Raw genomic sequence first — 25,903 nt, forward strand, 5'->3', positions numbered from 1 at the left:
AACAAAGCGGGTTGGCCTCAGTGGCTCCCCGCTGCGCGGCACCCTGCAGCGCCATTCAGCGGAGCAAAGAGGAAAAGCAGTCTCGCGTCAGCGTCATCGTTATTTGGTTGGAATTCGCAGAAGTGATTATTTCGTAACTGTCCCTAACTCTTCTCTTCTTGATTCGTCGCGGTCCCGATCGCTTTGGTTCTGGACTTCGGTTATATGACGTCATAATACAGAACGCGACGGGGCGCAAGCTTTTATTCTTCCACGCTATCGTCGGGTAATATCCAGAAATGTAAAATTAAAAACCAAGAAACGGAAAAGAGAAGTGGTGCCGCAACTAATAACTCTAGTGCTAAAAATCTACTTTAGTTTCTTTCGGGTCAAAAAAGATCATTCGTTTTAATGACTAACTATTGACGTCATCACCAAAATCCACCATATTTATTGCCTTGGAATAAATTTCCCAATCATTGCGCAATAGCATGGACGGTTAAAACGACATATGGTTTCATCAGAAACATGTTCTATAGTCTGTCACCTTGCCTGTTTTTACCATCAGCTCTTTTATAGGCGTTAGAAGGGATTCGAATAATATTAGGCATGGTGGTTAGTGCACCTGCCTCTATAGTAAAGGGCCTTAAGGAACGATACTGCTATTACTTTGGGCCTGTGTATCCACGGGCAAAGCACTTAACGGCAATTGCTTTAACCCGGGGTTTCCTCTCGTGTTGTTGCATACGGGTTGTACTCATAAGTGGGCAAACGGTGATTAAAAATGAAAACACGTGTTGTAACGGCTCCGACAGGAATAAATTAGTTACATTTACTCATACATTAATCCTACCTTTTTGTTTGTGTTTAATGTTAATGGGTAATATATTTAGTTTATTGATAAATATATTATAAAACATTTCACTTGGTTTAAGGTTAAAGATCGCTTGATATAAAATTTCAAACGTATCACGAATTAGGTATTTCATGAACAATAACGCCCATTTATTGCGGACAGCGTGCGCCACCTAACGGTTTCAATTTTTACCGCTGTAGGAACGTAATCTATGGCTCTGTGTAAAAATAGATAGAGGTAGCTCGTGTTAGACATCTAGCGGGAACTATCAGTACACGGATTTTCAGTGCATTCTTAGTTCTTTACAGGGAAAGTCACCTTAACTTATGTTTATTGTCGTTTTTTAGATTGCAACACCAGCAACAAAATTGCATGGTCCTTATTAAGAGCATTTTTAATCATCCCAAAAAACAATAAAATAATACATTTGCATGGAAGACTAATAGTAAATTTGGTATAGTCAACTGTAAAACACTAATATTTTACCAGAAAGTCATTTCTTATTAGTTCAATTTTATTGAAACTGGATATTTGACTACGTCATACATCGATTACGTCACCATCACCATGCCTTTGTTCCAGCTGCTGCTTAGAGACTAGGGCTGGTAACAGCTGATTCCTTTCTCATATCGCTCTGCTGAGAAATATCAATAGTTTTGCTGGTGGCTTGTTGTTGTTGTTGTTGTTTGGTACAGAACTTAACTCTTCCGGTTACTTTGTTTTTTTGTTATATGTTATTGTTGATGCAATTCGGCTACTCCTCACACACAGTTTTCCATAGCAAGCTTATAGACATCTTTCAACGTTAAGTGCCAACATCGATCCACGCTTGCTGCTTTGCAAAGAAAGCCATCTCTAATAACAGAAACTAATATACAGAAGGTACGTGTTCTTATATATCATTTTCTACAGTCCAATACTTCTTTTTTAAGCTTTCAATAAAATAGTGAGTTTTTTTTGGCGATATAATACGTATGTTTCACTTTAATTATAGTACAGTGGATGATACACATTTTACATTTTTGTCATATATTTAAAATTTAAGTGACTGCCATGGTGTGTAACTTTTTCTGCGATAATAATTTTTTCGATATGCTGTTACTGCACCATGTTTTACTTTAGTTTAATGCATGTATATATTTGTTGTTGCTAGTGAAGAATCTTCCCCCTCCACCTTATTTGTCTAATTATTGGTTATGTAATTCTTAAGAAATTTTTGAGCACACATAGTTGTCATTTGTTAGCATTTATGAACTATTTATTTCTTCCTTTGTTCTTATTGCATCATGTTACACATTAGACAATCAATGTAGCCGTTCACCAGTTGGCCTAATTCTATTTTATGATTCATTTAGTGGATGTTTAAACGATATTTTCATCACTGTCCTTACTTCCATTCAAAGTTTTATTATAATAATCACACTGTGTTAAATACCAGAATTACCAATTTGTATTTAAACATTTTTCACCAATATGAAGTTAATAATGTTTTTAAATGTTTTTATTTTTGCTATAGCCTGTTGGCCCTTTACACTATTAACTATGTATGCATTTAATTGTTTATTCACAAACACCTTGTTTTCACCAAGTATTTATAGTCTACCTAATATTATAAGTCCTTGGTTTCAAGACAAAAACAAAGATATGTAACATAGACAGCATATGTCACTTGTATAGTTGTGTGTGTTCACTCAGACATACAAAGCTTAATCTATTTCTACTTTATAGTGTGTAGCATAGAGTTAGTTTAAGGGAAACATTTTATGTAAGGGAATGAGATCTACAAAGGCCCATTCACATGTTAAGTCGTTGTGACTCTGCTGCTGGGGGGCAGGGACTTCGTAAAACCAAAACTGCAAGCCAAGAAACCAACAACAACCATATTCCACTTTCTCTCAACACCGAAGAAGACAAAGATCAACAGGAAGTTTCAAGTTCAGGGTAATCATTATGTTTACTGAAACAATATTTGATATATATGTGCTTAGTGTGTCAGTTACTTGAACGTCTAGATACAAGATGTTATTGAGACTTCAAACACCATATATGGTTATAGACCTTCAATTTATATTTAGTGGCAAATTATGTCATATAACTAGTAACTACTGATTAACATTGGCATGTATGGGTGAATAATAATAAACACTAATGGTTACAATATAATATATGGGCCTATATTATTCAAGATACAGTTTCTAATTATAAAAGTTTTTAGACAGTAGGCTTTATTAATAAGTTATGATCTGTTTCCTTATTAGTCATAACATTGTTATACAGATACTAGTAATACATTATTTTCTTTATATTGTTACTTAAACAGAAACTGTTTGTTGCTCAGTGAATTAACTATAATGAATAGTAAACCAGTTAATGCTTCTTCGAAATAATAAACAACTGTGACTTTACAGATACACTGTACGGCTTCGGCCAAGACCAACCAGGCAAACTGAACATTACAGGTAGTTATAGCTTATTTCATATAGTTTTACAGTTTAAAATTTTTTCTTTGCTTTTAAATAAGTTATATAAGTGCAGAGATGTGACGACATTCTTTTAAAAAACCTTGACTTAAATATAAGGAATGTTATAGATTAAAATCTAAAATTCACGGCAAACCGACCTTACCACAACTAAGACAGCTTTTAGGCCGGGCATAATTTTATCATCTACTGTACAATAAGGATTAATATGTATGTGGTTTTAACACTATTTAAAAGTTGAATATTACATTCTGAAAAGGCTTTTATTTATTATAAAAAGAAAGCCCTGTGGCACATTTGATTTTCCCTCAATTTCAACATTGTTCTCACGTGAATTAAATCTTTATTTGTTCCTGCAAAACACGTGATTTTTAAACAAACACAAATTTAAAATTATTATTTCACTAACACTTGTATTCATGCATGCCAGCTAAGTATATTAAATATCAGTTATTAATTCATGCATCTCAATTATCTCACGAAAGCCTCATGTCTCCAGATATATTAAAAGTAATTTTACACTCCAGGTCTCCCACTTCAAAGAGGAAAATCCCCTTTAAGGAACTTGGGGTGTCTGTCAAACGCACCGTGTCTGAGCCAGTCACACGTAGTAAGTATTGGATGTGAATACGAAGTAACAGTTGCTTGTGCATGTGATCGCATGATTAGTAGCAAAGCTTGCTTTTTTAATTTGTAGCATCTGTTGCTGTACGACAGACTCGGACAAGTATTTTACGAGAACAAAAACTGAAAACCGGAGATATTCAAAACAAAAAATGTAAGGGAACAATTTGAATATTTGAATAACATTGGCCTGTTTTATTTTTCCTCGTAAACAAACCAGCTCATTCAAAGATGTGGCTTTATTCACACGTCACAATTATTCTTAGACGTCACTGGTTTTAAAGATCATTTCTTAGACGTCAGAAAGACACTTGACACTTCTTAGATGTCGTGTAAATGCGTATAGTCTAACAATTACACATGTTTAACAAGCATGGATAGTTAAACGCGCTTAAACATCATAGCCTAACATTTAACTAAGAATTGGAAAACAATGGTCTGCTGTTCTGAAATTGTTTTGATTTTATTACATTTAAAGCAAATTTCAGTATTTTGGAAAATAATGCTGGATTTCTGTGACTATCAAATTTATTTTCACCTTTAAAGTTTGTTGCATGTTATATGTATAATTACACCAATATAAGCATGCTTTTATGATAACGTTTAAGTTGTTATCAGTTATCTCAATTTTTTCTACCTGTGTACCAAAAGTTACCAAGTAATCATGTTGAAGATTTGTGATCTTGCCTTTTCAATTACTTTTGTGTATTAAGCCTGCTTGACTCCTGTGTTCTGTCTTGTTGTATAAATAAATTGAAAAAGATTCACTTTCCAGGCCCGTTTTTCTATGACTTTTACTACCAATTTTGTTTTACCAGCTGAATTGCACAAAGCACAAGCATTGGATTCAGGCATTCCTGCGAAAAGGCTTCGTTCAGAACAACCTGACCTCCCAGTAAAGACAAGTAAAAGGTAAGAAGAAACAAGTACCTTGCATATTTTCATTGTAAGTACGTATGGTAACAGAAACATCTATATTCAGTTTAGAACAAGCACAAGCAAAGAAGGCTACAAAGAAAAGTGGAAAGCCTGTAAAGCAAAAAGTAGGTTTATTTTAATTAAGTTTATTAAGTATTTTTTTTTCTTTTTCTGTAACATTAATTTTTGTTTGGTCTCTATTTCATAAAATATTATGTTTCTCAATATGTTATTTAGCATTTTTTTGTTTCAGTCAAAAGAAGTTGCAAGCAAGTTGTGGTACCCGTTCATACCACCAGCTGCTTCCTCAGATTCGGAGGAGGATATTTCATTTCAAGAGGTAAATAGATGTTAAAATGTTTAGGGGCATTTATACATGTTTATTTCAGATCACTACCAACAGTGTTTACACTATGTCTATGCAATAGAGAAAGTTTATAGAAAAAGTTTTAATGTTTGTGTAAGCAAATAGATTACTAAGTAACTTAGTTTCAGTAACTAATATTGTATTGTATCAAACTGATGGCTACATTAAAAACGACTCGTTGGAATCACCTAATGAAATAACACTTAACATACATGCTTTGTAAATGGCAATAGTGTGTGTCAAATGGAACCAATCTTTACTATTACCCAACTTATTGGCATAACACAGACTTTAACGTTTCACTAAAATGCCATGGTGAACTTAGTAGTTGTACTAATTATGTTAGATATTAAACAAACTCAAAATACAGGAGCTTGGTAGTAGTTCATCTACTACTTCCCTTCCCCCAACGAAGCTGGCTTCCAGACAGACGAAGTCAGCTTCAAATAAAACGAAGGATAAATCTTCTGCTGATCCCACCACATCCTGTGAGGGAAAATCCCAAGAAGGAAAAGGTAAATGGCTAAAATTAAAAGTCTTAATACAAAAGGTGTTTGCAAAGCTATTATTTGACAATTTAGGTTATTCCAGTGCCTCCTAACTTTTTTCCTGGCGCTCATATTTTAAGCATAAATTAATTATCTTGAGTTTCGCAACATAATTTTTCTAAACCCTATTTTAGGCTATTTTTTGTAAGCATACAATAAGAATTTGACTTTTGCAATACTGGTCAAATGGCTTGCTCCAGCACTGGGTCAGACTAACTACTTTTTCTAATTGATGGTTGGTTTTACAATAAAAGTTTGCAAGGTCGGTTTGGTATAATGTTAGTCCCTCTTTTTAAAATAAGCTCCCTTTATATTGTATGTTGTTTACTGTATTTGTATGCTCAATAACATTTGTATACGTAACAATATTTACAAAATCTTTGCAGCTAACAAGCTAAGTATTGTTATACACCGTGCTTTACCTTTTATGTGCGTCATGTGGTGTCAATTGTAAATTGATCCCCTGAAGCCCTCTCGTCTATTTTCGAACTGTACCCACATTCTAGTGTTTTAATTCTCTTCAGCCTTTAGTATAATTAAGGCTTACTACCATGCTATGCTTTTACAAACGCCTAATGCTAAATCAGTGTCTGCTTCATGGTATTTCAGCAAATCTAAGTCAGCATAATTGGCACTATCAGCCACTATTTTTCTGCTTTTGCAAGTGCAGTTGCTGACAGCATTTCTGGCAACATATTGCTGTTTCATTTTGCATACAGAAATGCTGAGTTTCACTATCCGCAAATGTGAAAGTGTCTGACTTAGTAAATACTGCATTGTTATGTCAGGTGGTGCGAGACCTAAAGTAACAAGCTCTAAACCGGGCGGTCGGTTCACCCTTGGTAGATTCAGCAAGTCTGACTCTGCAGTGTCAAGTGACAAAACTGGTATGTGTAGTGTGTTCTGTTGACAGTAATTAAACTCTGTTTATCTCATTCTTGTTGACCCAAGCGTCCTTTTCTTTCTGTACTGTAACCTAATGGACAGTAGCATTATTTACTAATATTCATATAGATTGTTTTTCTATTACATTGGATCCATACATAAAAGCAATAACATATGAATATGTTAGAATGTCTCGTTATGCTTGGCTATAGCATATTTGAAACATACATTTTAAATCCAATGTGTTTGGCAGCTACAATTGTAATGCTCACAGCATATTAAAGCTATTGATTTTTGGCTTGTGGCAAAAGGCAAAGCAATGTTATAGCTCACATTGTTTATGGTATGCTTGAAGTAATATGTTAAATCAGCAGTATGTGATTTGCTAGTTGTGAGGGTTTGACTTATATATACTGTTTTAATGTGTGTAGTATTCTTTAAAATACTAGATATTATATAACATCAATGTATATAGATACTGTCAACCTTTGAAAAGCTCGATGAATTATTATTTATCAGTTTTATAAGCATTTACCAGCTTGCATATTTCAGTTCTTGTTTAGTTATTTTTCTCTTTTCTTTTTCTTCCTTTAGCATTAAAAGTAAACAAAGAAACCAAAGCATCTCGTAGTAATCAGGAACCTACTGAAAGTGGAGTAAGAACCAGATCTACTTTGACTAAAATACCAAAGGCTACAAAAACCTCTAAAGGTAATGTAGTGAATGATGTGACTATGAATGACTTACCCCAGTTAGCAAATTTATTGAACAAAAGTTCACGTTAACTGTTATGGTTTGCGAGTATACATTTTTGCCATTTTTGTTTTTTCCACTCAAAAGCAGCTTAACTTCTTTCGCACCTTGTGTTTGTGTGTATGGCTTGGACATGGATCAATATGTTGACCTGTGGATTTTATATGCATGCACCATTATTCAGATAGTGTTATTGCTTTTTATATCAGACTCATTTTATAGGAATTTGCAAATTCCAGGCAAACATTTGGATGGAACCTGCAATAACATCTTATTAGGTTTTTATGTCTTTTACAGTCAAGTGAACATTTCATTGTAAAACTATTTTATTTGTTTTGGTCTCACCATTTGTATATGAACTAAACTAAGGTGGTATGTTATTCTATGTATGTATTTGTGTATTTAATGATAATTGAATGGAAAAGCGTAGTTCAAGTGTTTTTATGACAGACAAGTCATTCTTATTGCTTTAGGCAATGTTAGTGTGAACTTATATTACCCACATATTGCGATGCACTTCATGGAAATTCTTGTTTATTGTTTAACTTAAGATGTACGTAAAGTTTATGTCATGTAATATATTAAATACTAGTGCTTTTGGTGAAACTTACCGAAACCTACTTTGTTTTATGTTCCACCACAAATATTGGTGGCACAATAAGCCTGCCCATAATATATGAGAAATTGCTCTTTTTCAATTAGAATTTGTATTTTGTTTTATTTTGAAGCTCAACACATCAACCTTGTTCTTTAAAAATTATTCAAGTTTTCATCTTGCTTCAGGTAAAGCAACAAACAAACGAGACGAAGAGGGCAAAGCAAAGAATAGGAAACGTTACCAGTCCCCACCAAACCATCCACTCTACGCAAGAAAAACTGCAACAAACAACGGCAAAACGGGGTCTTGTGCGAGCACAAGGTAATTGCATTTGCTGATAAACAGGGCGAGGATTAGTTATTTTAATTGTATGTAGGATTACGAGCAATGTTGTGTTACGGAAATCATTAATTTTGTGACTTTTTTGTCCATCGCTTTTACAGTTTTTAAAACAGGCCTGGCACCCTGAAAAATTAAGTGTTAAAATTATTATATGTAATTCTCATTAAAAATTTTTATTTCTTCAGCCGCAGGGGTCGGGGTAAGACGTCAAGTGTGACATCACGAGAGCAGGAGGACACTCCTCCCCCTCCTGTCATGTCACAGGAGGCGGATCAATCTCCAGAAGAAGCACAACCCGGATCAGGTGCTGTGGGTAGCAGCGCATCTGATAACCAAGGAGCATCAGGTATGCTTTTAAACCTACAACACTCTGGTTAAATTTCCTACACTGTTCATTGACATATATATTTTGGCATGGGTGTATGTAATAATGAATATTGCCTAATTAGCTAGTTATTTATCAATTTATGCCAGTCATGTTTACCTTAGGTGGGGCTGAATCTGCAGCTGCTGGAGCAGGTGGTGCGTTAAATACTGATGGAGATTTTGATGAACCAGACATGTCCAGACTACAAGGTGAGTTGCGTGTCCTGTGTATAGTGTTCGATTCTCTGTGGTGTATAAATAGCATGCAGCACTGCTTCTTTTGCTGGTTTAATGTGTTTATTTTGTATGTTACAAGTATCAGAGTGAACACTTTGAGCTGTAGTTATCGTGTAACAAAATACAAATTTCATTCTAGCTTTACTGGAAGCAAGGGGGCTTCCTTCTCACTTTTTTGGCACACTAGGACCCAGGGTTCAACAAATATTGCATAGATCTGTTAACAACGGCACAAGTAAGTGCTGTGAAAACAAATGTTTGTTTTGCCACTGTTGACGTTTTCCTGAAGAATCTTTCCGTCGCCATTTTGGTCTCTTCTTTCCGCCGCCAAGTAAATATTCCCACGAAATTGAGCACATTGAACTATAAATGAACTTTTCGTGATGCATTCGGTTTATAAATATTCTCCTCCCTTCAAAATGCAAATGTTAAACAACCTTAAGGTCATGCATGCAAGTATATCTGTATGTGTGTTCTGTGTGTTGTGTCAGCTAAACTCAACATTTTGCTCATTTATTCAAAAACATGACCCATATTTCTTCTAAAAAAACATTTTTAAAAATTTAAATTGCAAACTTAATTTTTCAAAGACTCCAAAGCACAGCAGTTGCTTCAAGGAATGCAAGCAAATGGTGATGAGTCGCGTCAATTACAATCCGCCATTGAAATGTGCCAACTCCTTGTCATGGGAAATGAAGATACTTTATCAGGATTTCCAATCAAGATGGTGGTACCTGCTCTCATTACTTTACTACGGGTAAAGAGAAAATATTTCGTTTCTTGGTTTTAGCTTGAATGTGCTACTTACCAAGTTTTTATAATAAAACAATTTCTTAATCCAAGTTAAATATGTTTTATTAAGTATGTTTATCTCAAAACAATAGTAGTATTATGGTAATAGTACTTTGTATGAATGTTTACTTAGGACTCTAATCAGTTTAAATGTAGTAATATGCTTAGTGGTAGCCATTACCTTTAAGAGGCTTAGACTGTTGCATTTGTGTAAAACCTCCAGTCAATGGTATAAGCTGTGCATTTATGTGCACAGCTTATTTATATTATTAAGTAAACATAGTATTCACTATTCAGAGTAGAAATTAGTGTTTGCTTTATTTTCAAACATGGAAACCACAGAAGATTTGAGTTTTCCATGTGTTGCTTAAGTGTGGTCACTCCCACTTATTGTTGTGTTGAAAAATAGCAATAGTTGGATACAATATTCCCAACAAATTTCACATCCACTGTTTATTCAGTGAACTATATCAAGTGAAAACATCCTAAATTATAGGATATCCACATAGTAGGACCAGCATAAAGGCTGAGAATAAACAAACCCTTGTGTTATATAGATGGAACACAACTTTGACATGATGAACCACGCGTGTCGTGCGTTGACTTATATGATGGAAGCTTTACCCCGATCCTCAGCCGTTGTGGTCGATGCTGTTCCCGTGTTTCTTGAAAAGGTAATTCTTATCTAAAAGTCTTTGCAATGCAGTGTCAGTTGCTTCTTACAAGGTTTAACAGCCAAGCTTTTTTACAATTGTTTTATTTATTTTATGTTTAGTGTATTATAAAGTTCTCTATATTACCATTGACCAAAGTATTTTTCCCCAGTTACAAAGCATTCAGTGCATGGATGTAGCTGAGCAATCCCTCACAGCACTTGAAATGCTTTCACGTCAGCACGGTTCCTCCATTCTTCGAGCCAACGGTCTCTCAGCGTGTTTGCTCTACCTTGATTTTTTTTCACTCCCCGCTCAACGTAATGCACTCACTGTTGCTGCTAACTGCTGCTTTGTATCCTCAAGTGATCAACGTGCTGACTTCAGCAAATATTATGGAACCTCTATCCCGTTGCTTGTTCAGAAGTTGACCCATCATGTGAGTAATAAATGTGGTAGTAATGTTTTATAGTCATTTTACATTATTGTTGTTTAAATTTACTCACTATATTGCTGTGTAAATACTGATGACGAATACTTTTGCTAGTTAAAGTTAACTATTTAAAGATGTGACGCACTTTAAAATATAAATCTTTCCAGTTTAACAGTTTGTGTTATCTTAATGCAGGACAAAAAATGTGTTGAGAGTGTATGTCTATGCTTTGCGCGTCTCGTAGACAATTATCATAACGAACCATCCATTCTACAAGTTGTGGCAGAAAATGGACTTCTGCAAAATTTTCAAGTAAGAACAAAACCTAAATGTAAAGCAAGGAGTTTATTTAATTCAGTAATATTTTTATTACTGATTAACATACCATGCAGTACACAGCTGTATTACTATATCAACATTACACACGATTTCTTTTTAAAATTTTGACAACACAACACAGAAACCAAGCATGATTACATCACATCAACATGTCAGGCTTATGAAATCTTTACTACAAACTAGTCATGTAACTCAATTCCCTCTTTCTTTCTCAGAACATCCTTGTAGTTACACCGCCATTGATTGGCAGTAACACCTTCGTCATGGTGATTCGTACCATGTGCCTTCTGTGCTCCTCGTGCCCCAATCTCGCCGCGCAGCTCGTGCGAAACAGTGAGTTGAAATAATTTTTTGTAACATTGATTTAAAGAATACTCTTACTTGTTTTATTTGCAAATATGTTGTTTAAGAAATATATCTGTTATAGTAGGGGTCAAATATATACACATGCATGTTGTATATTTTTAATTCTTGATCCAGCATACCTGGGGTTGCCATCAAAACCTTTGTATACCTATATCTAGTTAAACATACTTAGATATTGTTGTTATTGTACTGCTTAGCTACTTGTAGTTTTAGAATAGATGGATTTTATGAAAATACCACATATTATACACCAAATGATTAATAAAAAATGATTAATGAAGACTGAGCGTGTCTTTCTCAATTTTTAGATGTTTCTTTTTTTTACAGATATTGCTGAAACATTGCGATACCTTCTGTGTGGAACAGCATCAGACTCGGATGAGATCGAACTTGTTCCTAGAAGTCCGCAAGAACTTTATGAAATTACTTCTTTGATTGGGTAAACCTTAGTATTTGTATAGAAAAAAATGTAACATTTTCCCTGTAGAGGTATATGGAAATATTGGACCAAAATAAGTTAAATGTCTTACAGTAGTATATGGGCATGTTAAGTATTGTTCTACTCTGTATGGTTAAGGTCTTGTTGCAAGGTACCCTGGCCTAGGTTGACCTATTACCATGGATATTGTTGCACTCTCCGCTATAAATGACCCTTAAATACATGAGAAAATGACCGTTTATCTTAACAGGACCTTATGTTGTATTCAATGAATTAGGATTCAATTTAAAATATTCTTAGAAAAAGTATTCTTGTCAAAAAGATATATTTTTTAAAAAGATTTTAATTAAATTTTTGTTTTAGGGAACTAATGCCACGGTTACCTCGTGACGACCCGATGTTCAGTGTGGATCGATTACTTAAACAAAGTGGACGGGGTTCTGGGGGTGAAACCACAGCTACCTGGCAGTGGAGAACTGATGAAGGGGTGTGGAAATCTTACTCCAGGCATGACAACAGGTGCTGACATTGACAAGTTTTGTTTTTTTAAGATATATAAACTAAAGAGTGTTTTATGTTTAGAGATTGCAGTCAGTAGTCTTTATGTATGATCTGTACATGTCATAAACACTTTTTATATTTATTTAAACCTAGCTGAACCTACAGCAAATGTCTAAATTAAAAGGTATGATTAATAAAAAAGTTTAAGAATTCCCCGAGATAATTTTCTTCAGTAGCAAATTCTGTTCATATTAATCTGTAACATAAAGTAATTATTCATGTTCTAAAACTTTTTGTTTAGAATGATTGAGGATTCTCATCGCAACGGTGATCCAGAGGCCAACCTCCTTGTACAAGGTCGTGTCTATGTTCTCGACTTCAACGTGATGCAGCAAGTTAACGAGGATACTGGTCACGCGAGGGCGATAAGGAGACAGCCAGAAAAGAAAGACAACAGTAAGTCGAAATGTGTAATCTTTAAATAATTCTACTTTCCCCTGTTGTGCTACATACATGACTTCACCAGAATTATGAAATTATTTTGTTTTTAACAGTTTTTTCTTAAACTTTATGTGCAGATAAATTGCTGGTGAAGACTGAGTCTGATAGCAGTCTAACAGATGCTCGAGTGTCTCTTGTTAAGGAAGATAGCGTGGTGATCTCGCAGTTCGTACGATCGTTGTTCACTCTGCTGTATGAGGTACGTTTATTTGTAACCACCAATCAAAACTGAAGGCATGTACTTTTATTCTGGGTGTTATGGTAATGGGCCAACTTTGACACATACCGCAATAGCCCTAGCATGATGTTCTGTAGGACTTTAACAATGTCTCGCGCCGTGGCATAGTGGTAAGCGCACCCGCCTTTAACCCAGAGGTAATTAGTTCAAGGCACGACTTTGCTACCATTGTGGGCGAATGTGTCCTTGGGCAAGACACTTAATGACAATTGATCCACTATAGGGTTGTCCAAATTATCAGCAATACATAAAAAAATGAAAAAATAAATAAAAAAAAATAAAATTTTCTAGCCACGCGAGAATAAAGTAAGTTACATTCATTCATTCATGTAGATTAGATATTTTATTCATTTGTTAGAGTAACAGATTTACTTAAATTAAACGTTTGTTCACAAGAATGTAAATCAGAATTGATAATTCCACTTGAACTCCACACTCCATATTATGTACCACCATGTTCTCCCTAGCTCTATGAAAAAAAGCAACAAATTGTTAAAGTTGTTTACATACGCAGGTGTATGGTACTTCTGCGGGTTCACCTGCTGTGCGCCATAAATGTTTACGAGCTGTTCAGCGTATGGTGTATTATGCAGAACCTGAGCTTCTGCGAGATGTTCTCAGAAATCTCTCAGTTTCGAGGTAATAACAATTTGCGTTTTTATATTTCTTACATCACTTTATACAATTGTCTGCGCTTGTGTTGGTGATCAAAAGGCTTTCTGTGAATTAGTTTTAATCGTTACACAGTGCTATGCCGTATTTAAAGCCAAAAATACATTAGAAACCAAATTTATGTTAAAATACGATTAAAAGATGTGCCAAAATTGTGGATTAATATTACAATACTCTCCATATTTGTGTTTATTAAAACACCTTGTCTGTTCAACCATATACACTCAAGACACCCCAATAATAAGGTTTTCCATTTAGAGCATATGTGAAGTCACAGATATCAACCATTTTGACCAAATGTTATACCGAGCTTGCTGAATTTGCCATGCACTAATGATATGGCAATGTATTAACAGCGTTCATTACTATAGTTGTATTTATTGATAGTTGCTACTTAAAAAAAGTATGATGTACAAGCTAACAAACTTAGTAAAAATGTCAGCTTTGTATAAATACGATGTAATTACCTAGCCTTTAAAAAGCACACAACGCTTTATTAATAATCCAACCTCATATTCCCAGCCATATTGCCTCCATGTTATCAAGCAATGATCTCAAGGTTGTAGTTGGAGCATTACAGATGGCCATGATACTTATGAACAAACTTCCTGATGTGTTTGAAGTTTATTTTACAAGGCAAGGCGTAACACACCAGGTAAGCCATACGAAGTTACAAAATTAGTTTATATACTTAAGTGGTACTACCATTAAGAAGGTTCATTCCACTAATGTTAACTTTGCAGTGAAAGTTAAGTGGTTTACCAACTTAGTCTATAAAATGCAGTAGACAAACTACAACCATTCTTTTAATAAACTGCCAGATGAAGTCTTTTAATAAACTGCCAGATGCATGAGATACAATTTAAAATTATTGTATTGACTATTGGCATAACCCAATTTATATATTACAAATGAATTGCCTAGTTTAAAGGCATTACTACTTAAAACTACTTAAAAACGCAATGATTGCATTACCAACCAGTTTCTTATGTGTATGTTAGGACATAGTGCATTGAAAATACTAATATTACCCAGCTAATATTTGTGCCTGCATTCGTGACAACAAATCTAGGTCTGCAAACTGTTCACCTACATTAGCAGATTTTTACACTTCCTACCACGCTTGTGTAATATTCCAATACACCCAATTAATTGTTTCTATCACACAGGTTGAACAGTTATTAAACCCAGCACACAAAGTTGTTGGAACCAACCAACCGTCACCCCCTGAAGCCCCCGGCACCACCAGCTCAAACACGTCCACCCCTGTATTCGAAGGTGGCCCCAGCAGTACTGACCCATCTCCCTCAGACCCGTTGCCTGGGTGAGTTTTCTGTTTCAAATTATCAGAGTTCTGATTTACGAGTTGAATTTGTTTTTTGCTTTCATTGCCTCAGCAGATTTAGGTAAGTGGAAATGTTGTTTAAATGGTTGCGTCATATGTTGTATGTATTGGAGTAGTTATGTTTTTATTAGGTTTATGGCAATTTTACAAACTTTAGAAACAGAAATCTGTTTATTAAAATCTAAAGTTAGGAAAATTTATATCAATATTTTTATAGGAAAAAAATTGCTTTTGAAAAATAAATAAATGTTTAAACACAGTGTGCTTCTAGCATCGCAACAACTTAAATAGATGAAAGCTCCTTTGTTGTGATCCTACTATTTGTAATTGTTGTCATATCAATACTGCCATTTAAAATGTTTTGTTGTGTATTTTATTTTGTTTGATATAAACAGACGTTTATCTGACATGCTGCGTCGAAAATATCCTCCACGTCGCAGTGCAGGGAAGAGGATGTCCGCATCTTCACTCGCATCCACTCCTGAGGACTCAGGTGGAGCACACAGGACACGGTAATTCACCCAATATAATAGTTTGTGTTCTAGTATGTTCCTTTATGAATGATATTCTAACAGTATGTGTAATATTAAACTGCCAAACTTTCTTACTTGATCTGCTTACCATTAACACCCTTATAACATGATCAATCATATGAAAAGAAACGCAACTTTCAAATGGAATTTACTTTTATATTTGTTACTATAACTTAGAAATTTGCTCTGATGGGTATATATTCCTATGTTGGTTTTACGACCCAATGTATATTGTTCCGACCCGGTCCTAAGAAAGTCATTGCTCAATTCGTTTTAAGTGAGTGACCATGTTTGACCTTGTCTCTTAACCCCTCATTCAACTCCTGCAGTGGTAGATCAAGTGCATCATCACCTACAACAGATCGTGTGATATCTCCACCACTTACCAAAGCTAAGGCATTTGCGGCTGCCATGTCAACATATGATGGTACCACGGATACACCAACTGGCCCAAAATCAAAGTCAAGTAAGTCCGAACTGTTACTGGATTAGGATGTGTGCTATAACATGCAATGGGATCTACAATTTAAGCCAGAGTTGGCTTATCACCCCTTAATTTATTCAAAGGACTCTAAATATGTATATATTTTGATTTAAATTGTCTTGGTAGTCATTTAAGGTAAAAACCATTTGTTCAGTTCATGGTTATGTAATACAAATACAGGTTAACAAATGTGTATATGTGTACAATAGAACCAGTTTTCTTTCATTGTAAGCTGTGTGGTTTAAAGTGAAGTTGAAAAACACAACCCCAAAAAATAGAGAAAAATATTCTAAAAATTCAACTTAAATATTTCCTCAAGGTGGCGCAAGCGGTCGGTCATCTGCGACCTCGTTCTTCTACAATTTAAACCCCACTCGATGGGGCCGTTCATCCACCTCGTCAAGTGTGGGTCAACCCTCCGTACTTGGATCCCCCCATTCAATTGGTTCGGTTACATCTCACTCATCTACTGGTAGTGGTCGTATGTCGCGGGAAGGCTTAGCACTTCCTATACTTAAGAAGATGACCAGTGTCAAGGATACAAGCAGGTTAGCGCAATTTTCTTGTAGGAAATTAATTTTGTAGTAAGAAAATATAGCCTGCCAAGCTAAATCAAACAACACCAATTTTTCTGTTTAAAACGATGCTATTTTTGAGTGAGGGTCTTTAACTTTCATGCGTGATATTACTGGTTTTCTTTAGTTAAGTATGCACCTAATTATTACCAAAAAAAATAGCGTGCTAATGAAATTTTCGTTTTTAAATCCAGAGAGAAAGTGAAGGTGTGGGTTCGTGAACAGGCAAAGTTATTCTTGGAGCAATATTTCTCCGTTGGCATGACAACTGATTCACCAAACGATGATAAATCTTCTTCAGTGGATCAACGCTCGTTGCTTCACCATCTAACCAGTATTGCACAAGCTTTATCTACATGTGTGGTGAGTGGAGGGTTTGCTGTGGACCGTTTTACTCAATGTTATTCATTGACTTTGGTTGTAAAATTCCGAGTAATTTTTCAAGTAAAAAGAGTTTATAAATCTTTGACATAATTTTTTTTCCAAAAAATACTAATTTAGGTTGTGCTATCAATCTATAAATTGGGCATGGAATGTGTGTATATTTGCACTTATACTAACATTAGTATTTTACCATTTTTAAAACTTTCAATGAAGTACAAAGTCTATCAACCTCCAGTGGGAAGAGATTTTTAAAACTTTTCCTCTTTTCCTCAGGAAATGAGTGTGGCGTGCAGAAACCTCAAAGCTCTATGTGACATAACAAGCACATCTGACGTGTCATCATTTGAGTTGCAACACAGTGGAATCGTGACCTCGGTTCTACAATTTTTAACCAAGGAATCCAAGTTAAACAACAACGATGAGGAAGAACTTTGCGAGATGATCCGTAACTCTTCCAAACGTCGATCCCTCTGCATCCCAACTCCTCCGATGACAACAAGAAGACGAAGCAAAACAGAATCGAGCGCGACCACCCAGTCACTCAACTTCGAAGAAACCTCCATCCACTTTGAAGGCGATCGACCAAAATCTGCTCCTAGTGAAGAAATGAAACTCGGACAAACTGAGAAGAAAATTCGCGATGATGCGTTTGAAGCCGACATCCCGTCGAAGTCAGATGACAATCCGGCTGATGCCTCACAACCTCTATTTTTAACGTCGCTCGACAGGGATGACAGACTCCGCAATTTTCTAAATGTGTTCACAGGCCTCCCAGTATGTTATTGGTTCTTAATCTTTTGCAGCCTACAAAAACAATTATTTTATTTATTAATAAATGAGTGAAAGTTTTATACACATATGAGACCATTTAAACACGGATAAGACCATAGGGCACAGCTTTTGAATTTTTGTTCAATCAGTCAGCACGATTTCTGCATACCACATTACATATTCTAACTTTGCTTTTCACCACAGACCACAGATTTCTGTGAAGAAGCAATATCACTGTCAGAGTTTAACAATGTGGAACCTCTTCGTAACTTTGTGCAGAAGTTGACTCTCTGTGTCAGCCAGATGGAACAATTTCAAGTTAAATCACATGACCTACCCAGTGCACCAGGACGGTATGTAAAAAAACTTAATTAATTGTGTAAAAGTTACAAGGCAACCCTTTTCCTGCTTGAAACACCAGTTAAACAAGATATTATACCAAAGGTTTTTTGCACAGGAAAGAGTAATGTTTGACATGTGTTTATATATTTATATATTAACTTGGTTTATATCATGTAAGTTTTTACGTTAATAACCACCTTTAACATTCATGCAGGGGATCTCAAGCTCTTAGTTTCTTTGCAAGACATCAGTTGAAATGTCAATTGCAGCGTCATCCAGATTGTAGCATGTCTAAGCAATGGCATGGTGGCCCAGTGCGGGTAAGTTGCTTTTAATTTTATGAATGTCGGGAACAGATATTTTTGCTGGATCCAAGCTTGACACACTAGAATAAATGCATTTAAATTGTATTGTTATGCATTTGAAATAAGCTTGAGTTTTCTTAAAGGTTGATCCTCTTGCTTTGGTGCAAGCAATAGAGAGATACCTGATCGCTCGTGGATACGGAGTGGCATCCTCGTCTGATGCTGCATGGGAGCAAGCTGCAAGACAGGATGTCCTGATGTTGATGGGAGATGATGAATCTGAGGATGAGATTGAGGTTGATAATGATGAGGATGATGACGATGATGACGAGGAAGATGATCAGCCAACGTTATCAACAGGTTACTTTTTCCCAGACTATTATTTAAAGTTTTCTAGACCACTAATTTAGGTCTAATAACTAAATTTTTAGATTCAGTTTGATGGCTCTCTTGCTAGCAAATAATTAATTTCCTAACCAATGAAATAACCTCATATTTAGGTATTCTTCATTAGGATGCTTAAGATGTATTACCTTAATGAAGGTTACCTGAATAAGTCATCAATGGTTGGTCAAACATTACAAAACCTAAACACTGTATAAATCCCTTACCTACAATTGTGTATGCAAAGGTTCTTTACAGTTAACAAACTTGACATAGACAGTTATGAATCAACATTTAACCGGCTTAGCCATTAATTAGCATGTTTATCTCCAAATTGCCTCACTTATTCCCATTAACACACACATATAAAAACATGTCAACAGAAGTTACTATCTAATAACTTATTGAAGTATTGAATAAAAAACTAACTTACTGCATAAACTACCAGCTTCAGCCACAAAAACAGAATCCACTTCTAACGCTAAGAAACATCGCCTTGAACTTTATGTTGGCAATTATAAACTTCCCTACAACATGACTGTATACCAGGTATCTTTAACATATATTTTTAATATTTTAGTGAACTGGTCTATTTTTCTGGCACAAATATAAGATGTGCAGCACTTGGCAAGTGTTTGTAATGGAGCAAAATTTTGTAATAAAATCTACACCATTTTTTGACAAAGTTACAGTTCTTGACAAGGACATTATGCCCTGATGCCCAGTAAAAATAGAAGCAAATTATATTTTTAAAATAATTGTTTGTTGATGAACTAATTAATTGTGCAATATGTAGCCTAACATTATAATTATTTTAACCAAAAAAAGTTCAATTTATTTTCTTTTTTATCCTCAAGCAAATGCTTCTGTTCATTTTAAGCATAAAATGCAGCATTTTTTATAAATCTAAATTTTCCTTTTTCCTCCTTAGGCAGTGAAGCAGTTTAATGAGGAACATTGTAGATCAACCTCCCAGATGATGTCTTCGGATGAGAGAGACACAGATGATGAACATATTACTATTGCAAGCACTGGTATATGGAAGACAACACATGTGATTAGGTAAGTCATTCAATTGTGTGTAATGTGGTGTAATAAGTAAACAGTTGGGCATTATTCTATTTAAAATGTATGTAACTAGCATATTGGTTAAACTTATCTGTTAAACACAGAGATCCAGGTTTAAGATCAATCTGCTACTATTTTTTATGTGTTTTTAGAAAGGCAGCTTCAACTTAGTAGTCACTAATGAGTTGACCAATTTTATTTGCCAAAGTACTATTATATATATCCACTAACAAAATCTGTTTTCCCCCAGATATAAGTTGGTTCCTGACAATGAAGTAAGTCTATCAACCTCCAGTGGGAAGAGACCATCACAAAAAATCTCCCCCAAACTTTCGAAGAAAAACGACCCACTCTGGCTTAGTAAGTTTGCATTATAAAACTTACAAGTAATCATTATTCCAAAGGAAAAAATATTGCAACGAAAAAATATTTAAAATTTGTGTTTGCTACTTAGTAGTAAGATTAGTTTTTTTTATAAACTACTTTACTTTCAAATTACATTATTTCCGTTATACAACAATTAACAAGGAATAACTGTTTATAACTTTCCTATAAAACCTGAAAACCAGTCCAATGCTTTATCTCGGACCTCACATAAATACCCCATGTACTACCCCACCCACCCCAATAAACAACACTTTATATTTTCACTTCCACAGATGGAAACATCCCAGTAACTAAACGACCATTGAACCATTATCTTAAGAACAAATTGCCCGATTCTTTCATGACAAATGATCCAAGCAAAGAGGTAAGTTTTACTACAAGCTAAATAGTTCAGTTCGTAGTTTCACTTTTTATATTAAAAGGAATAATAGAAAATAAAACTTTCGAATTTTATAAAAATATATTAGGTCAAAAATTTTGCATATTTCTATAGTACAATACCTTTAGTCAACATATCGACTCGAAAAGTTTGCATGCTTCTATAATACAGTACAGCTTCAAATACATACCTTTTTTTCAACAGGTCTTATGCTTGACACGTGTGATATTCGGCTTGACACGATATTGGCACACACTCTACACACCCAGTATTCTATCAACCGATCGACCGTTGCTCCCAATATCGGACTTCGTCAACACAAAACTATCAGCTAAATGTAGCCGTCAATTGCAAGGTGAACAGTTTGTTTATTTGATTATTAAACAAGTGCATCTTATTTTTAATACTATTAAGTTTCATCAGCCAGCAAAGTATTTAACATTCCAGGATGTTTAAAATTGTAAATTCTGGGTGGTTTAAACCATTTAAGGAACAACCCCTGAAAAGCTCTTGTCAATAGTAATTTTAAACATTATGTATTAAACCTTATGTTTTGTTTTTGTCTTGCTAAAATGCACAAAGTTGAAGTAATTTTGTAATTTAGGTTTTGTACATCTACACCCCTTCTTGACACATAAACAAAATTTTAAACTTTTTAATTCCACTTTTTTAAACAACAATTTAAAATTTCATTTCAGATCCTCTGATGATCATGACGGGTGAACTTCCCTCCTGGTTGAGTGAGATTGCTCACGCCTGTCCCTTCGTCCTCCCGTTTGACATCCGGCAACTTCTCTTCCGGGTCGTCTCTTTTGATCGGGATCGAGCAATGCAACATCTTCTTGACTCCGGACTCTTATCGGATGTAAACACAGCTTCTTCCTCTGCAGGAACAGGATCACTTAGTCAGGATTCAAACAACCGTTTTATGCCAAAGATTGAGAAGAAAAAGGTATGAAATATCACAACAGTTTTTAAGTTAAACGTATGTTTGTATTAAAAAGCTTTTGTTTTTACTTGAAATTTGTATTAAAACTTGCAAGACCCTTTTACCCATACTGCTATTTAATAACACTGTATTTTAAACTATATAAAACAATTTTTTAATCAACTGTGTAATTCTTTTTTAATAGTTGTTTTAAAAGAACCATAATATAATTTTATAAACTACACTTCTACAATCTACATTTTAAAACTTTTTAATCCCCAGTGTTCAGTCAAGCGCGAAAACCTACTCCAGCAAGCGGAGAAATTAATGGCAGACCACGGTCACACTCGTTCATTACTTGAAGTACAATATGAGGGTGAGGTGGGTACAGGGTTGGGTCCCACCCTCGAGTTCTACACCCTTGTCAGCCATGAACTTCAACGCAGCAACCTCAGTTTGTGGAGGTCTGACGATAACAGCAACTCTGTTGGTAAGATATTTTTCAAAACTAGATATATAATAAACAATTTTTTTAATGTTTCTTAAAATTTGTTTTAGCAATTCTTAAAAGTATATTTTAGCACTTTTTAAAAATATATTTTAGCTCTTTTTTAAAAATATATTATAACTAATATTTTACTTATATATGGTAATTTGTTTACTATTTTATTTAGTAAATTACTTTTTAAGCGCATTAAGTTTTTGAAAATATATTAAATAGGAATTTACTGCCTAATTTTATTTCAACTTTTCACTAAATAAATAGTAAATAGTTATCAACACAGTAAACTTCATTTATTCTCAACATCATATTATCCACCCCCAGATCAAAGTCACAACATTGAACAAACCTCAGCAAAGAAAATGCTCAAAAAACTTTCCGAGATCGTGGAGGAGGAGCAGTTCAACTCTCCTGTTGCTATGGAGACGAGTTTTGTTCACTCTCCTGTTGGATTGTACCCTCTTCCAATCGGCCGGACATCAAAACTTGGTCCGATCGCAAAAGCTTGTTCCAAGTTCAGATTCCTCGGAAGATTTTTCGCCAAAGCTGTGATGGATGGGAGACTGGTGCGTGAGCTTCGTGTTTTTGCTGTGTTTTTCAAGTTCTGCTAATGAATTATGTTTTGTAAACTTCTAAACCAGTGTTATATTTAAGAAATAGAGTTAATAACAAAAGTTGTTCACAAGAACATTTTTGAAATCGGTCTTTGTGGAGAGTCTTAAATATAATGGCCAACCATAACTACAGAGAATATGTATAAATATAAACAACTTTTGCAAAAAGGACACAAATTTTGGGTTAAAAATTTTTTTTTACCCTCCTATAACTGACATAAAATTTTAACTTATAATTTCCGTACAGGTTGATGTTCCCCTCAGCATGATATGTTACAAATGGTTCCTGAGTCAAGAACACACAATAACCTGGTTAGACCTTGAGCAAGTCGACCCTGGAATGTCTCTTACATTCAACAAACTAAAACGTCTACTACACCAACGACTGACCATTGAACAACAGCAATCGGTATGTCTGTTGTATGAATTTGGCAATCCTACATGGGTGAGGTCCTGCAGCATGGCACAGTTTGGGGCCTAGGATTTAGACCAAGAATAGCCCATTACCCGACTTTATTCTAAAAATTTTGGGTGAATAAATTCATTCATATAAAAATGTCCAAATTTACACATTAGTAGAGTGAATAAATTATTGTTTGTTGATTTGATGATTTAATCAGCACATCAGCAGTGTCCCATCTAAGCGTTCGTCAAAACTTACCAAAAAGATTGTAACTTAATCCACAGAAAAACAATTAAAAAGTCTTAAAAAAACTTTTTGTATTTTATTTGTGAGCCTTCCAGCCCACCCCCACTTTAAAACCTTAATTCCACTCGAATAAAAGCAATAATATGCTCATTACACTCATCTCGCTTTATTCCAGGATGAAATGGAAGAAAAAATAAACGCTGTGACAATGGATGGATGTAGACTGGAGGACCTCGGACTTGACTTCCTCCTCCCAGGTTTCCCCAACATTGAGCTGATGAAGTCCGGAGCAAAAACCTCTCTTTCAATCAATAATCTTGATAAATATCTCAACGTAAGTAATCTGCAGATAACAGTTGCAAGCTGCACTTAAAAAATGGCCACTTGCCATTATTTGTAAAAAAATGTTCTATGACCTATCTCATGCCTTTTAGTTTTTCCATCTCCAGTCATAATTAAAGTAGACTACCACTTAATTGACTGGGCTGCCTACTACGAAAGTTCAGAATTAATTTATCTTTATTAGTCTATATTTCAGTGTGTTGCGCCCAAAAATGTTTTTATAATTTTTAAAGCACTTTTATAATTTTTAAATATTTTAAATTTTTTTTTACAGTTGATCGCATACTGGACACTGAGTGAAGGGGTTCGTCAGCAACTTGATGCAATGAGAGATGGATTCCAATCTGTGTTTCCACTTCAAGCAATTGACTATTTCTTTCCAGAGGAGGTATATGCAACATTCGTTCATACATATAATATACATAAATTCATTAGTGGTTCATCTGTTAAAAAAGTGGCGTGTTTTCGACGTTTTGTCTGCCATTCGGCAACACTTCACCAGGAATATAAAATACACCGCTTTTTTATACCAAATAAGACCTGGAAGATTATTACATTATGTCTGGTGGCAGGAGTAACAAAATTTACATTCCAAACTTAACATATTTTGCCACGTTTAGTTGGACCAGTTGTTCTGTGGTGCAAGATACCAGCCTTGGAGTGAAAGGGAGCTCGCCGACTCGTGTCGCACCGACCATGGTTATAACCACGACAGCGAAACTGTGAAAACCTTGTTTCGTGTGTTGTCACAATACGACGCAGCTGAACAACGAGCCTTTTTACAGTTTGTAACCGGAAGTCCACACTTGCCTGTGGGGGGTAAGTGAATGAATGTTACTTATTTATCCTCGCGCGACAACGGCAGTATTTACGGCACAGGTGTTCTGTTTCATATTCGACATACCTTCTGCGCGCTTAGAACTTTTATTTAAAGTTTCTTTGTTGTTTTGTATAGCCGTTAAAATAGGCAGCTGATTTAATTTTGTTTCAGAAAAAACTTTTTATTTTTGTATGCGGTGTCGACTCAGTACAGGTGTATCCGTCCATAGTTGTTCAAATTTATTATTGTCTTAATATTCTTAACAGGTTTACGTTCTCTGCACCCTCCTCTCACCATCGTGCGCAAAACCTGCGAGGAGAACATGACGTCGGACAGCTATCTTCCGTCGGTGATGACGTGTGTGAACTACCTAAAGCTGCCTGAATATTCGAACGAGTCTGTGATGCGAGAGCGCTTACAAAAGGCGGCGCAAGAAGGCCAGAAATCCTTCTTGCTTTCATAACCACCCACCCAAGTGCTATCGTATCCACCAAGTGATTTTTTTCAATTTTTGTGTGTTTTTGCCTCCTACGTTCATCAAACACGGCTGCTTCACCATACCGCTTGTCCCACTTTCTTTTCACGACTGTTCCTGATTGTTCTTCGTTCTGTTCGCTCACAACGACGCCAAACCATATCACCATAATACAAACTAGCTGTTGCAATTCCACGATCTCGCCCTATGCCGTACTGCAAACACCACGTCTGGGATTTCCCAAACTGAACTCGTATACCAAGGCAACCTGTATCCGTGGTGCGTATCTATACCAGTGTCGTGAATCTATATTTATTCTACTTTTCAATGCGTCGTGTGCAAGATTTTCCAGTGTATCGCTTGAACAATGTTTGAGTCGGAAAGTTGAATCCGAAGTGGCATTGATTCTCTTTAAAGCTTTTTCTCTTTTACCGTCGGCTTGCACAGCACCAGTACACACGTGTCTCTCGTTCTTAAAACGTACCTTTGAGAGTCTCGTTGTATTATGTAGAAAGCATGTGGACCTTTCTTTGCTTCGTAGGACAGCGTTATGTCGGTTGTTGACCATGTTTTGTGCGAAAGCTTTATTACACGCAATCTGCTGTTCTTGTGCGGTGTTACTTTCAATTGAAATCTTGTACCACCTTGTGGCTGCAAAAATCTGTAATAGTTCAAGTTTAAACATGGACACAATGGACATCAAAAACAAACTGTAAACAGACCAGAAAA

At 35.3% G+C, this 25,903-nt stretch overlaps 1 protein-coding gene across 6 annotated transcripts; it reads left to right on the top strand.

The window, feature by feature from the left end:
• The first annotated feature begins 1,459 nt into the window (after nucleotides 1-1,459).
• On the top strand, nucleotides 1,460-25,780 carry LOC149742874 (E3 ubiquitin-protein ligase TRIP12-like). Of its 6 annotated transcripts, none has more exons than XM_089894156.1 (48): nucleotides 1,460-1,717; nucleotides 2,564-2,776; nucleotides 3,244-3,294; nucleotides 3,843-3,925; nucleotides 4,013-4,093; nucleotides 4,758-4,851; nucleotides 4,922-4,982; nucleotides 5,111-5,197; nucleotides 5,595-5,739; nucleotides 6,561-6,659; nucleotides 7,252-7,368; nucleotides 8,194-8,329; nucleotides 8,536-8,696; nucleotides 8,840-8,926; nucleotides 9,093-9,188; nucleotides 9,544-9,710; nucleotides 10,303-10,419; nucleotides 10,571-10,837; nucleotides 11,027-11,143; nucleotides 11,386-11,503; nucleotides 11,864-11,975; nucleotides 12,339-12,494; nucleotides 12,778-12,932; nucleotides 13,055-13,176; nucleotides 13,730-13,854; nucleotides 14,410-14,542; nucleotides 15,057-15,211; nucleotides 15,628-15,744; nucleotides 16,095-16,231; nucleotides 16,569-16,797; nucleotides 17,019-17,187; nucleotides 17,482-17,982; nucleotides 18,184-18,332; nucleotides 18,536-18,641; nucleotides 18,770-18,986; nucleotides 19,459-19,559; nucleotides 19,942-20,072; nucleotides 20,329-20,438; nucleotides 20,738-20,829; nucleotides 21,049-21,199; nucleotides 21,543-21,796; nucleotides 22,055-22,262; nucleotides 22,599-22,840; nucleotides 23,136-23,297; nucleotides 23,713-23,871; nucleotides 24,154-24,267; nucleotides 24,500-24,698; nucleotides 24,966-25,780. In XM_089894156.1, the coding sequence occupies exons 2-48, from the start codon at nucleotides 2,634-2,636 to the stop codon at nucleotides 25,160-25,162; spliced, it is 6,930 nt and encodes a 2,309-aa protein (XP_089750282.1). In that variant the 5' UTR covers nucleotides 1,460-1,717; nucleotides 2,564-2,633; the 3' UTR covers nucleotides 25,163-25,780. The 6 variants fall into 6 exon arrangements, with proteins under 6 accessions (XP_089750282.1, XP_089750283.1, XP_089750286.1 ...); XM_089894157.1 differs by having other exon boundaries at nucleotides 2,606-2,776; XM_089894160.1 differs by lacking the exon at nucleotides 9,093-9,188.
• The last annotated feature ends 123 nt before the right edge of the window (nucleotides 25,781-25,903 follow it).

This window comes from Ciona robusta, chromosome 1 (assembly GCF_009617815.1).
Source record: "Ciona robusta chromosome 1, ASM961781v2".
NCBI lineage: Eukaryota > Metazoa > Chordata > Ascidiacea > Phlebobranchia > Cionidae > Ciona > Ciona robusta.